At 35.5% G+C, this 14,972-nt stretch overlaps 1 protein-coding gene across 2 annotated transcripts in view; it reads right to left on the bottom strand.

Moving 5' to 3' along the window:
• Positions 1–5,836: 5,836 nt before the first annotated feature.
• PDCD6IP (programmed cell death 6 interacting protein) overlaps positions 5,837–14,972 on the bottom strand; it is a 75,023-nt gene continuing 65,887 nt past the window's right edge. For both annotated transcript variants that reach the window (XM_039461812.2, XM_039461813.2), the window contains exons 16-18: positions 8,709–8,832; positions 7,424–7,611; positions 5,837–6,491 (exon numbers count right to left, since the gene is read on the bottom strand). In XM_039461812.2, coding sequence (XP_039317746.1) covers positions 6,317–6,491; positions 7,424–7,611; positions 8,709–8,832 — 487 coding nt within the window. In that variant the 3' untranslated portion in view covers positions 5,837–6,316. The remainder of the gene's footprint in view (positions 6,492–7,423; positions 7,612–8,708; positions 8,833–14,972) is intronic.

Here is a 14,972-nt window from a genome sequence, read left to right as displayed (position 1 = left end):
ATTCCATTGTCAAATTGTCAAAGGAATTAAATGTCAAAAGGAATTGTCAAAAAATTAAATGTGGTTATGCTGTTCCCTTTGTAGGTATAGCTATTTTCTGTGATTTAACGTTAAAAGTTTCTTGCTGAAAAATTACTTAAGTATCAGTCTAAAATGAAAATCTTCATAAAAAATTATGACACTTTGGACAATTATGAAAAAACATAAAGCATAGTGGGATTAGAGATTGATTAAATACATCTAAGTATTGTTAATAATGTCAAGTGTAGTTGAACTAAGAAATAACTCTCTAGCTAAAAACAGTCTTCGGTCTCTATGAAAGAAGAAAAATCCATTTTTAGAGGCAACTACCACAATTTGCTGTGTCCCTTACACAAAAGGTCACAACACACAGCTTCTGGGAGTTGCTAAGTCTAAATACGATGTGAACCCTGTGTGCACTGGTGGTGGAGACTGTCCTAAGGAAGAAAACTGGGTCAAGGGATGGGGCAGGAAGGACACTTACTCTCTATCATATACCTTTTCCTACCTTTTGAAATTTATATCGTGTATTGCCGATTCAAAAAATGTATTACTTTTAAAAAGAACACATTATGCAGCCCCGTCCACTGTGGTGGGCTGAAGAAGGCTGAAAGGGGCCATTCTTGTTCAACTCCTTTCTTCTAGGGTTCAGTGGAAAAAGAGGACACTGGCCCCTCAGGGAGCTCCTCATCGGGAATCACTGGCACCGACTGGCAAAAGAGAAGCCCACAAGCTGGAGGCAGAGTGAGACTCGAGTCAGAGAGAGGGCAAGACCAAACCTCCTGAATGTTCAAAGGCCATCTCAAGAAAGGAAAAGAGAAGAGGATCAGCTATAACCAAGTTGTAATAAAACATGTTTACACATTTCATAAATTGAGTAATGAAAACTGAATGCAAACATCAACAATTATAATCGAGATGAATAATGTAAAAATAATAGTGCATTAGCAATTATGAGCCTAAACCCTGTTTATGTTTTCCTTCCCCCCGCCCACCGCCCTTTCTTTTAGACGGAGTTTCACTCTTGTTGCCCAGGCTGGAGTGCAATGGCTTGATCTCGGGTCACTGCAGCCTCTACCTCTCGGGTTCAAGCAATTCTCCTGCCTCAGCCTCCTGAGTAGTTGGGATTACAGGCACACAGCTAATTTTTTGTATTTTTAGTAGAGACAGGGTTTTACCATGTTGGCCAGGCTGTTCTCAAACTCCTGGCCTCAAGTGATCCGCCCACCTCGGCCTCCCAAAGTGTTAGGATTAAAGGCATGAGCCACGGCGCCCAGCCCATCCCCCTACTTTTTAAGAAACAACATATGGCTGAAAAAAGAAGAATATTAATGCTTTAAAAAATTATAGGTAATAATATTTCAAACAACTAGAAAACATAAAAAGAACACATAATTCAAGCAATCAAAGACAGGCAAAGAAAATAGGAGAAAACATTTCCATTAGACAAAAATGTCAAAAGATCATTTAATTTTACCAAAAATTATTAAACTTCCCTTTTAAATTACAAAAAAAAAAGGTTGGGTCAAATAATTAAATCTAAACATCTAAAACTAAGCCAGGTGCACACATTAGGTTAGGAAATCTGCTAATGCATCCAAAAACAAAACAAGAGTAGTCATATATGTAACAGCCAGGTGCAGTGGCTCATGCCTGTAATCTTAGCATTTTGGGAGGCCAAGGCAGGTGGGTCACTTGAGCTGAGAAGTTCAAGACCAGCTTAGGGAACATGGTGAAACCTCATCTCTTAAAAAAAAAAAAAAAAAAAAAAAAATACAAAAATCAGCCGGGCATGGTAGGAAGTGCCTGTAGTCCCAGCTACTCAGGAGGCTGAAGAGGGAGAAGAATCGACTGGGCCCAGGAGTTTGAAGTTGCAGTGAGCCGAGATCACACCATTGTACTCCAGCCTAATTAAGAGTGGGGCCCTGTCTCAAAAATAGAATATACTGCAAGATGGAAAAGGGCCACTTCATGTTCACAATAAAGACATAATTGATGATTGTTAATCATGTGGACTTCAAAGTGTGTAAAGCTTCAAACAGATAAAAATACAGGAAAACTTTAAAACAATGGTAATAAACTTGAACCTCTTCACCTATATCACTTGTGTTCATGACTTAAGCAACTTTTAAGCAGAAAGGATGGATCTCGGGAGCCGCAGAACTGAGAGAAACCAGGATCCTTTGCAGAGTGCCACTGAGGAGAAACTGCAGACAACCTGGATGTGCCCAAATTGATAACCCTCAAAGGCAGGGACACTGACTGGCAGTAGCCTGTGGCCTGAAGCTCGGTGGCATGAAGCCCTCTGGCTCACAGGCTCTGGTGGGTCTGCTCACAGGGAGTTCCTAAGCCAGTCCTGCCCTGTGGTCATGGCAAATGCTAAAGCAGGCCAAGTATGCAGCTTATCAGCCACTTTCACTCAGGCTGCAGCAGAACCCATCCCCACTCCCCTGATCAGCTGATTATGATGATCTTGCTGATTTCCAAAAATTAACCTAAAAAGTGGCATTTGAAAAGAATACTCCTAGAGTAAATCACGAGCAATGAAAAACATGGCCCATCCATGACCGCTAAATTATCAGATTGCAGCTGTAAAAAATATATTTATATTTAAGCACTATCTTCCTTTTGTAGTCTCATGCATTTAGTGAAAGTGGGTATTTTTTAACATTTTCCAATTCACCATTTGTCAACGAAATAATGGAAACTATAAAGCTGAAGGATAAACACTTTAAATAAGAATTCATACTCCAAAGAAGTAAGAATCTTTCAACTTTTATTTCTAGGATACATTCATCTGGACCTTTTGTTTCTTTACAATTTTCCCCCTAAGATAAATGAATACAATAAAAATATAATCCAACTACCAGCAATGTTTCTAACCAGAAAAGAATCTATAATCTCTGGTGCGATAATATAGGAATTTTTTAAAAAATATAAACTTCATACCAGAAATAAAGCCTGAATATTCTCTTTCTTTAAAAATATAATTTTTCCTTCTTTGCTCTTCCATGTAAATCTTATAATGAACCTGTTAGTTCTAAAGTCTATTTCTAATCCAACAACTATAACACTACCTAGCAGGGTTTTTTCCTTTATACTTTGTTCTGTACTGTGAGTCAACTAATAATTCCAAACGTCTTTAAAAAGTGACATGCCGGCCGGGCGCGGTGGCTCAGGCCTGTAATCCCAGCACTTTGGGAGGCCGAGGCAGGTGGATCACAAGGTCAAGAGATCGAGACCATCCTGGTCAACATGGTGAAACCCCGTCTCTACTAAAAATACAAAAAATTAGCTGGGCATGGTGGCGCGTGCCTGTGATCCCAGCTACTCAGGAGGCTGAGGCAGGAGAATTGCCTGAACCCAGGAGGCGGAGGTTGCGGTGAGCCGAGATTGCGCCATTGCACGCCAGCCTGGGTAACAAGAGTGAAACTCCGTCTCAAAAAAAAAAAACAAAAAACAAAACAAAACAAAACAAAACAAAAAAATGGGATGCCACTTGGCTGTACCAAGATTCTTCAAGAGATGCTGAAAATTAAAAAACACAAAAAATCCCTATTAGCAAACTGAAACTTAAATTATATTATCCTGTTTCTGAAATTAGAAAATGTATAAAAGCACTTTTGCAAACTGTAAAGTTCAAATGGAAAACACTTTTTAAAATCTGTTTTGACTATAAAGACTGCTGACTGGGAGAGAACTTAAGGGACACAGACTTCATGAAATCCATTCTGTTTTTTCTGTAATTCCTTAGTTTTGAACAGGAGGATTATAAAATGCAAACAAGCTGGGGTATGGATACAGGAATATCTCATAAAGATTGACTGGTTTGTGGTGACATGTGACTGTTTTTCTTAACTGAGAATAAAGACCAAGGGGCACAGGGATAGCTCTCTTAGATCAATACTTTATACCAGACTGATAAAAATGAGACAGTGTTTTCCCCACTTCTAATTCCTCTATGCAGACCTTCATTATTTGAAGTATAATCCAGTTGAAAATTATTTGCAGTATAATCGATTATTTAAAGAATAATTCCAAAACTCAACATAAACGGTCTGGGGATGACTTCCCTTCCTAGGTTTAGGAAGATAATAAAGCCTAATTATAAACATGGGTCCAACACACCTGAACCCTAGAGTGGTGCCCTTCCAACTCCAACAGTATTATCCATAACATTTACATAAACATGCATTTAATGTATTTGTTTGTGCCCAGACAGGTGATCAAAAATAAACTAAAGGCTGAGTGAACTGACGAGAGGGAATGGGTCTGGGTTGCTACATTTAAAAGATTACACTAACAGAGCTGAGTAAGTTGGGTGTGCTGTGCCAGGAGCAGCTGTGGGCTCCTTTCCTAGTTTCTGAATGATCTTCCTGTGGCTCTCTGGGAGCAGGCCCAGGGTGGGGAATGGGCTAAAAGGCTTATACATCTCTTTTGGTCCTCAGATGCACTTACCCTTGCCTTTGGTGCCCTCTTTCCCCAAGAGAATATTCAGGCCAATTTTGTTATTTTCCTTTTTTCTGCATTAATAAGACATTACAAACTAGCATTTGGTAATACCTCTAACTCTCACTGAGTGTCTTATGTTAGCATAAAGTACCTCAAGTAATAAGAATGTGGAGCTTAAATGCCACTTACAGAATAGTCAAACAAGCCCATGTCACACTTTGATGAATCCAACGTATTAAAACTTAGCAATTGATAAAGTAAAAAACGATTTTTGCCAAGGTTTAAATATTGGACTTTAAACCAATTTCAATATTCCAAGTAATCAAAGGTCATTTATATCGAATTAACATGCCTTCATGTTTTTTACACACAACAAAGTTTAAAATATACAAATATTCTTAAACCAATTCACTCTCTTTTACAATCATACTTTCAGTTGAACATTTAAAATATAAATCCAAACTGTCAAGGAAAACAACAGTGGGACAAGTAACACTATCATTAAAATGAAACAATAATGCAAGAAAAGGTCAGCATTGAAACTCAGAAAATAAACATAAACAGATTCACTGGAAATATGATCATATGCCTAATGTGTTCAGAAATGAATCTCACACAAAACAGATCCCACCGTGATGTTAAGACAACTCATTGCTTTCTCATTTTCTCATTCCATGATGCATGTCTTCACTATTTTTACTGAGGTTTTATACAGTGAGTAGATACCCTAATAGCAGAGATTATTAAATACATAGCCTATTCCAGAATTGGCATATGTTCCCAACAATTGTTTTGTGTGCTCCTTGAATTATAAAATAGTCCAACCTTTAAGGGAAAAAAAATTAAATGGCTTAGATCTATTCATACACATTGGGCATTCAATATCACTAAGTTAACACAGTAAGGTGGAAAAAAGGATAAGAGGGTACAGTAAGTGTTCCCCAAACAATTCCATTACTTTATGAAGTACTGCCAATGGCGTATTTATTTTAACCAGGTTATGGGGAAAAAATGAAAGAATTATTACCAGAATTTGCATCAATTTCCTGTAGAAGCTAATAATAAAATATTAAATATACACATTTATTTGTATATTTGAAGAATCTTTGGTAGCAATTGTGTGTTTCTTCCACCTTATAGGACTTTTTAAAATAAATGTCAAAAGTAGTTTACTAATCAGCATATGAAAGATAAAACTATGATACTATTCTTCTGGTTTCCCTATAAAACGTCCTTGATAATAACTTGGGACTATTTGTGCACTTAAACACAGTATCTGTTTAACTTATACACATACAAAATGAAACTAATACTAGAAACTTAGACAGTAATGAGAATCAATAACAAAACATAACAATGACAATTGTTCTTAAGTAATTTATTTTAAAATTATAAGATTTACAGTGGCCTTGATTATGCAAAATAGCATAATGGAAATTAAACCAAATCAATAAACCAAAAGAGAAAAAAACTTAATTTTCTCGAGTATTCATACTTAAACTCTCTTTGTAAGTATCTGATGTCCCAACCGTGTCTTATGTAGATATAATAATTTCAAACACTTCACTTGCAGGTTTAATTTCTCATTTTCAATTTTTATGAACTGTAATGCAATTTCAAATCCTATTATACCTAGTGTTTATACTGCAACAGCAGCAAATCTCAAATGTGTAATCAAATGTGAAACTGGGGCACAGCTTCTAGCTGCAGACAGAAATTATACACTGCATTCAGTCCAGGACAGTACATTATATTAACCAGAGCATAGAATTTAGTACACTTATTGCAGGGTTGGTATTTCTTTCCCTCTGATCTGAATCAGCTGAGCTGACGAGCAGACATATTACTGCTGTGGATAGTATGACTGCTGTGGGGGCTGAGGGAAGGGGTATGAAGGCTGCTGGGGTCCTGGGTATGGAGCCTGTCCAGGACTCTGGTGATACACTGGTGGATATGGCATATTATACTGGCCGTACGCGTAAGGATTATAGCCCATTGGCATGGGCATCTGGCAATACCTGATAAGGAGAAGAAAACAAAAAAATTTGATTGGTAGATCAAATACTAAAAAGTAAAATAATTTATTATCCTAGAACTATGTTTTCCATGAAAGCCATTTCTATTTTTTAGTCTATTAAAGAACAGTGGAGAGAAAAAACTGTTTCAAGGCACTCCTCAGAGAAAACCATTCCTATCCTGTTGTTAATTAAAACAAGAGCACCAAGTGTTTAATACTATCCAAAAAAAAAAAAAAAAACTGAAGAAAATAAGATTAAATATTCAAGTATTAAAGAAAGAAAAAACAAGGAGACCCTTCATTTTAACATGGCAAAACTAATAATCTAAATACATTCCTCTTCCACAATACTCAATATTCACTATAATGTACATAAATTTATAATTTATAAAGTTCTAATATTTGGAAGACAACATGTACTTACTAAGTAAAATTTAGAGCACATCTTAAAAGGTAGTCAAATGTTGGACTTTTAAGATTAAGAAATTACCACAAAAAGGCTAACCTTTAAGAAGGTGCAACCCATAATCAGATAAATTTTCATCCAATGGTTTATTAAATGCCAAGTATTCTAAGTATAGGGACGTAAACAAGGCCTTATCAGTTTTGCTATGCTACGCTCAGAAAAGGCACCTGTTTATCACCTAAAGTCAAAGGAAACACCTACTGAACGCTATACAGAAGAGATGTATTTACTATAAACCCGATATGCAAAATATAATAAAAACATAAATTTAAAAGGCCTAGGAAATAGCTATGCAACTATTCATGTAAGTGACCATAACATTATTTTTATTTCTAGATAAGCTGACAGTATAGCTTATTCATTCATGACACCTCCATTTGAAGAAGGGGTGACCCTGTTTCTAATAGGTTAGCCACAGCCTAGAAACAACATTAGCCAACTTGGGCTATACAATTTTGCAGCCTTACCCAGGATATCCTGGATAGGTGGGATAGGGTGGTCCCTGGGCCTGTGGAAGAGGAGCTGAGCCAGGCGTTTGTGATGGAGGTGGTGCAGCAGTACCAGCTGCAACTGGAGCTGGAGCAGTAGCCGAAGGAGCTCGATTTGCTGGAAGCACAGGTGGTGGAGGCCTAGCTGGGGGCTGGGGCTTAGTAGGCTATAAGAAAAAGTCAGCATGGACTATAAAATGTTTTATATTTCTCTCAAATTGCTATTAAAATTAACAAGGACATATGAGAAACTCTAGAATCCGACCAAATATATTTTTAATTCCCATTCTTAAATACTGGCTTATTACTATAGAAATATATCATAGTTGAGTAACTCTCCAATCTGTGGAAACCCCATAGCCGCTGCTCTTTTCCTGGTAACTAATGTTTAATTATTTACTGCTTCCTCTGGTGGTTGGGCATTTGAGGTAGAAGGAAGCAGCACAGGTACTGTTTACTACCATCTTATCCTCCCAGTCCCCAAACTCTATATGAAAAATTTTAACACCGAATGACTTTAAAAGAATAGTATATAAAATAACCACACATCTAACAATGAAATTTAACAACTATTAACATTTTGCCATTTCTGTTTTATCTGTAACTACATCCATATATATTTGCAGAACCGTTTGAAGTAAATTGCAAACTTCATGACATTAGCCCTAAAGACTTCAGCACTCAAGTTCTCATAATATCCTCCTACATAATCACAATACCATTTTCATCCTTAAAAAACTAATGCTATTCCCAATGTCACCAAATATCCACTCCAAATCAATTCTCCCTATTTAATACAAAGAAGCTCATACAGCTATTTTTATAAACCAAAATCAAATCAAAGTTCATATATGCATTTGATTATAATGAAACTTTCATCTCTTTTCTAGAATATGCCTCCTTTTTTTTAATCTATGACATTCACTTTTAGAAAAGATCAACCCAGTTATTTCATGTAAATGTCCCATGTGATAGATTCGTCCAGTTGTTTCCTAATGGCATAATTTAACCTCTTATTTTACCATTTGCTGTATTTGCTGTAAACAGAAAGTTTAAGGGCTTGGTTAGATTCAGGTTAAGCATTTTTTGTCAAGAATTCTTGAATGATGCTGTGTTCAACATAACGCAAGGTATCAGAAGGTTGGTTACCTGATAAAGGTGGTAACCACTAGATCCTTCCTACGTAAACCCTGTTTTATCCTTTAGAACAAGTAATCATCACTAATGTAAATTTTCTGTTTAAAATATCTATTTTCCTACTAACCGGCATGGTTCTGGGCGCTGGAGTTGGAGGAGTTGGTGCATGGCCTCCTGCTGGTGAGGACTGATATGCAGGTGTAGGAATTGAAGGAGCACTAGGTTCTCTGGCAATGCTTTGTTGCAAGTCCCTTATCAAAGTCAGAGTGTTAAAAATTAACACAATATAAAAAAATTAACACACATAAAATACCAGCTTATTTTTCTTTTCTTCATACATGAAACATAGAAAATGGACTCCAAACAATGATGGTATTTTTAAAATATACTACATTTCAAATTAGTACAGCCATTATGGAAAACAGTATGAAGATTCCTCTAAAAACTAAAACTAGATCTACCATACGATTCAGCAATCCCACTGCTGGGTATACATCCAAAACAAAGGAAATTCGTACACTGAAGAAGTGTCTGTATTCTCATGTTTATTGCAGCAGTTCCAATAGCCAAGATACAAATGTAACTTAATGTCCATCAGCAGATAAATGAATAAAGTATAGTATATATATGCAATGGAACACTGTTCAGCCATAAAAAATGATGTAATTCTGTCATGTGCAGCAACATGCATGGAACTGGAGGACATTACGTTAAGTGAAATAAGCCAGGCTCAGAAAGACAAATATTGCATGTTCTCATTCGTAAGTGTGAGCTAAAAACAAGGAGATAGAGAGTAGAATGATGGTTACTAGAGTCAAGGAAGAGTAGTAGGGGATGGGGATGAAGAGAGGCTGCATAATGAGTACAAAAATACAGTGAGATAGAAGAAATAAGTTCTAGTGTTTAATAGCATCATATGGTGATAATAGCTAATAACAATTTATTGTATACTTCAAAATAGCTAGAAGATTTGGAGTGTTCACAACACAAAGAAATGATAAATGTTTGAGATCATGAATAACCTAATTACCCTGATTTGATTATTACACATTGTATTCATGTATCAAAATATCACATGTACCCCATAAATATGTGATGAATATCCTAATTACCCTGATTTGATTATTACACATTATATTCATGTATCAACATATCACATGTACTCCATAAATATGTACTATCATTTATAAATAAAAAACTGAAAAAAATATACTACATTTCTTTTCTTGACTAGAATCTAAATCCTCTTTCTTCCTGTTTAATAAAATGAAGTTGTATCTTTTCCTATTTCTGAAGACTAGGGGAAAAAAGTAAACTTTTTCAGAGATTATAGTTACAGCTAGAGTAAGAAACATGTCAAACTGGGCAAGTAATCCTAAAAGACTGCCCATTCTTTAATAAAAGGTAGCCCCTGGATTTAAAAAGCTCCCCATATGATCTACCTAAAAGTTATCAGAAAACTACAATGACTCATAGTTATCTAGTGATCTAATCAATGTAACTCATAGTTATCTAACATAACTCAGTTATCTAATCAATTAATGTTTTAATCACTATATATCAGTTTATGCAAAATAAGGTAAAAAAGCTAACCTTTTATGCAAACCATTATGCAACTTTCTAGATAAAAAATTTCTGAAGATATTCAAAGAAATGTGGCACTGAGATAGTTAATGTTAAAAAATAACTCATGACCTGTCACTAAGGTAGGCTCATGAAAGATACATTGCTGAAAATACTAGTACAATTTAGTATTAAAAATTAGAAAATTTTAAGTCTCCTCTAATAGTAAATTGAAGTTTCTCCCAAAATCACACTAAACAATACCTAAAGTAAAACGCACTCCATGTAATACACAGTGTCAATCAACTTTCACTGCACTGATTAACATACACATAGTAGTAAATATAACGTGTCCCAAAACATCTAAGCTAGTACCTTTTGCCCTGATTTAATAATTAACAGCAAAGCCCCCACACTGTCCATATCCAACCTTCTCTCTCAGAAGGGCCACAAACTCTTCAGACATAAAGAAAACTAGTATACATTCATTGGAGAAAAAAAAAAACTACTTCTTAATATAAGTAACTGCTTATAACATAAATAAGTTTTTAATCAGTATCAAAATTCTAAAAGGTCAGATTTTGAAATATCTAAAATATGTATGTATGTATATTATAAAGCTTTAACAAAACACCTTTATTTTCCTTTGATAAACTCTAGGGATGGTTGCAGTAAATAATGCATTTAAAAGGCAAATGATAATTTCCTAGCCACTTACAAAAGATATAAATCAATAAAACCAGTAATGTAAAAAAGCAAAAAGATATAAAATAAAATGCTCACTTTGGGAGGCTGAGGTGGGTGGATCACCTGAGGTCAGGAGTTCAAGACCAGCCTGGCCATCATGGTGAAACCCCATCTTTAAAAAAACAAAATGTAAAAAATAAATAAATAAATAAAATGCCACCAGTATTCCTATGCCCAGCAACCTACTGGCAGTGGTATTCAAACCATTAGTAAAAAGAAAGTAAAGTTCAGAGTAAAACATTCATTCTTCTTACACTCTATAAATTTCTGATGAAAGATTTCAATGAAAACAAATTAAAAAGCAAAGCCTCCAGCTAATAAGTAGATAAAGAGGACATATTAATCCCCGGGAAAATGAAAATTTAAATCATGCAATGAGGTAATACTACAAACTCAGCAGAATAGCTAAGGGCAAAAATGTGGAGCAACCAGAACTCTCCTGTACTGCTAGGAGTAATATAAATTAGTACAATCACGTTGGAAAACTATTTGACAATATCAGCTAATGTTAAACATACATATACCCTTTCATCAACTATATACCCAACAACACTGTATATACAGGCTCACCAAAAGCATGAACTGTCTAATACAGTAACCACTAACCACATATGGCTATCAAACATCTGCAATGTGGCTAGTCTGAACTGAGATGTAAGTACAAAATATACATTAGATTTCTAAGACTTAGTGTGAAAAAAAAGTAAAATATCTCTCATTTATAATTTTACATTGATTATAAGTTAAAATACTTTGGACATACGGGTTAAATGAAACATTGAAATTTATTTCACCTGGCTTATTGTTTGGTTTGTTTGGTTTTTTTACTATGGCTACTACAAGTTTTACATTTTCAACTGCATATGTCACTGCACAGTATTTCACCTTATAAATGTAGTTGAATTAACCAGAACCAGACATCTGATTTGTTTCTATATTTTTACTGCTACCCACAATATTGGACAGCACTGATTTACACCATTTATGCCAGCACTATTTATAAAAGCTCAAAACTAGTAACTTCTTGAACATTCAACAGTAGAATAAATAACTTGTATATTCAAACAGTAAAATATACACAGAAATGAGAATAAAAGATCTACAAATACACACAATTATAGTGATGAATCTCACAAATATAATGTAGAATAAAAGCCAGTCATAGAAGAGTACATAATGCATGATTCTATTTATATACAATGCAAAAACAGAAGAACGTAATCTATGTTCTTACAAGTTAGGATAGTAGTTGCCCTGGAAGAGAAAGATAAAGACTGACTGGGTGGATGCATTAGCCATGCTTCTAGGGTGCTGAGAATTTTCTGTGTATTATCTAAGTGGTAGTTGCCTTGGGTGTACTCAGTTTGTGAACATTCAACAAGATATACACTTATGTATACTTTTCCGATATATATTACATTCAGTAAGATATTTAAAAATTTTGGTCTTGAATATTAACAATGACTTTAATAAAATGAACTCTCAGATATTCAAAAGCTAATATTCTTATATGGCCTACTGTTCCATCTTTCATTCACCTTTCAATCACTGAGCTGAAAATACTTGACAAATGTATATAATAAATATATACACAAATAGCAACAAACCTGATTTTTAGAGACTTGAGATATAAAATATTTTAAATGACAATATTTAAAATCTTTCTTCCTTAAAATACCCAGAGCTGCTTTGTGCATAAACAAGCCAATTTATATGTTTATTATTTTCTTCATTTTTACACAAAGCATACTCTACACACTGTCCTGTGTCTTTTTACCATAACCATCTTGGAGATCTTTCCATATCAGTAAATTGAAAACATCCTGTTTTTTAAAATAGCTGCACAGCATTTCGCTGTACAAGTATAGCTTTACTTCACCAGCCTTGGTCACTTGTTTCTACTTTTTTACTGCTATTTGCGATGCAGACATGAATAAGCTCATAAATATGTCATTTCTAGCATATTCTAATATAACTTCAGAACAGATTCCCAAGAACAGATAGCTAAAGGATTTTTGAATTTGTAGTCTTATTCTTTACAGCTAAACTGCCCAACACAAGGACTGCACCATTCTGTATTCTCACAGCAATGTATAAAATCTATTTCACCAAAATGTGACAACAAAGCATGTTTTTTGGTTTTTTTTGCTTTTGGTTTTTTTTTTTTTTTTGAGACGGAGTTTCGCTCTTGTTGCCCAGGCTGGAGTGCAATGGCGCGATCTCGGCTCACCGCAACCTCCGCCTCCTGGGTTCAGGCAATTCTCCTGCCTCAGCCTCCTGAGTAGCTGGGATTACAGGCACGTGCCACCATGCCCAGCTAATTTTTAGTACTTTTAGTAGAGACGGGGTTTCACCATGTTGACCAGGATGGTCTCGATCTCTTGACCTTGTGATCCACCTGCCTCAGCCTCCCAAAGTGCTGGGATTACAGGCTTGAGCCACCGCTCCCGGCAGCATGTCATCAAACTTTCAGATTCTTGCCAATTTGAAAATACTTCAGACTAATTTTAATTTGTATTTTATAATTAATGATTTTTTTTTCATTTATTTAAGAGCCATTTGTATTTCCTTGTCTGCAAAATTCTGTTTGCATCCTTTCCTCAGTTTTCTATTGGGTTTTCTTCTCATTCATTTCTAGGAGTTCTTTTCTAAATAAAGTAAACTAGTCTTTTGCCTGTGAATAAGTTTCAAATATTGGATTCCCAATTTGTCATATCCTGATTCTGTTTACCATATTTCTACAAGGAACTTCTTCTTTTCTTTTCAATGGCTTCTGGATTTCAAGTTGGAGTTATGAGATCCTACCCATCCCAGCTTTATTAAGGAATTCTCCTCCACTCCCTTTTACACCTTATATTTCATTTACAAATGTCAAGTTTGGTCCACTCGTAATTTATTCTGGTATAAATATAACTTTTGTTTTCTAAATGGCTGGGCAGTTGTCCACAACCTATTCTGGTTGGTTGAAGATCTTTTTTACACTAAATTCACAATTTATTTGAATCTATTTCTATTTTCTATTCTGTCTTTGTCTAATCATGTACCAGTACCACTGTGTTTTAATTAAAGATGGTACTATAGGCTGGGCGCGGTGGCTCACGCCTGTAATCCCAGCACTTTGCGAGGCCGAGGCGGGTGGATTATGAGGTCAAGAGGATCGAGACCATCCTGGTCAACATGGTGAAACCCCGCCTCTACTAAAAATACAAAAAATTAGCTGGGCATGGTGGCGCGTGCCTGTAATCCCAGCTACTCAGGAGGTTGAGGCAGGAGAACTGCCTGAACCCAGGAGGCAGAGGTTGTGGTGAGCTGAGATCACGCCATTGCACACCAGCCTGGGTAACAAAAGCAAAACTCCGTCTTAAAAAAAAAAATGGTACTATATACCTCAATATCTGGTAGAACTAGCATCCCTTCACTATTCTTTTTATTGTTTTCCTGGCTGATCTTGTTTCTTTTTCTACTTGAACTTCTAATTCCAAATAAAGAGTTGTTGATTTTTTTAATCAAAATTATGTTGAATGCACGTTTGTTTATTTCTTTACTTATGTTTGTTATTAGAGATAGGGTCTTGCTATTGCACAGGCTGGAGTGCAGTAGCTATTTACAGGTACAATCATAACATACTACTTCCTAGAACTCTGGGGCTCAAACCATCCGCCCACTTCAGCCTCCCAAGTAGCTGGGGCTCGAAGTGCATGCCATCATGCCCAGTTGATGCATATGTTAACTTAGAATTGACATCTTTATGAAGTTGACTCATCCTATCCAAGAACATATGTTTTTTAACTTGCTCAAGTCTTCTTTTGTGTCCTTGAGATAGTGTTTTCTTCCCATAGGTCTCATATGACAAACTTCCATAATTTATCTTTTTTGTTGCTATTTTAAGTGGATCTCTTTCTTCATTTTATCTTCTAAGGTTTATACATGAAAGCCACTGATTTCTACAAATTATTTTTATGATCAACAACTTCGTTAATAATTATCTTATTATTTACAGAGTTTTGGGGTTCTCTTGGGCTTTCAAGTAGTTGTACAATCACAATGTCTGTAAATAGTGCTAGTTTTACTTCTTCCTTTC

Source organism: Saimiri boliviensis, chromosome 9 (genome assembly GCF_048565385.1).
Source record: "Saimiri boliviensis isolate mSaiBol1 chromosome 9, mSaiBol1.pri, whole genome shotgun sequence".
Classification (NCBI taxonomy): domain Eukaryota; kingdom Metazoa; phylum Chordata; class Mammalia; order Primates; family Cebidae; genus Saimiri; species Saimiri boliviensis.
Note: the sequence above shows the minus strand (reverse complement) of the source record. Positions and strands in the feature narration are given on the sequence as shown.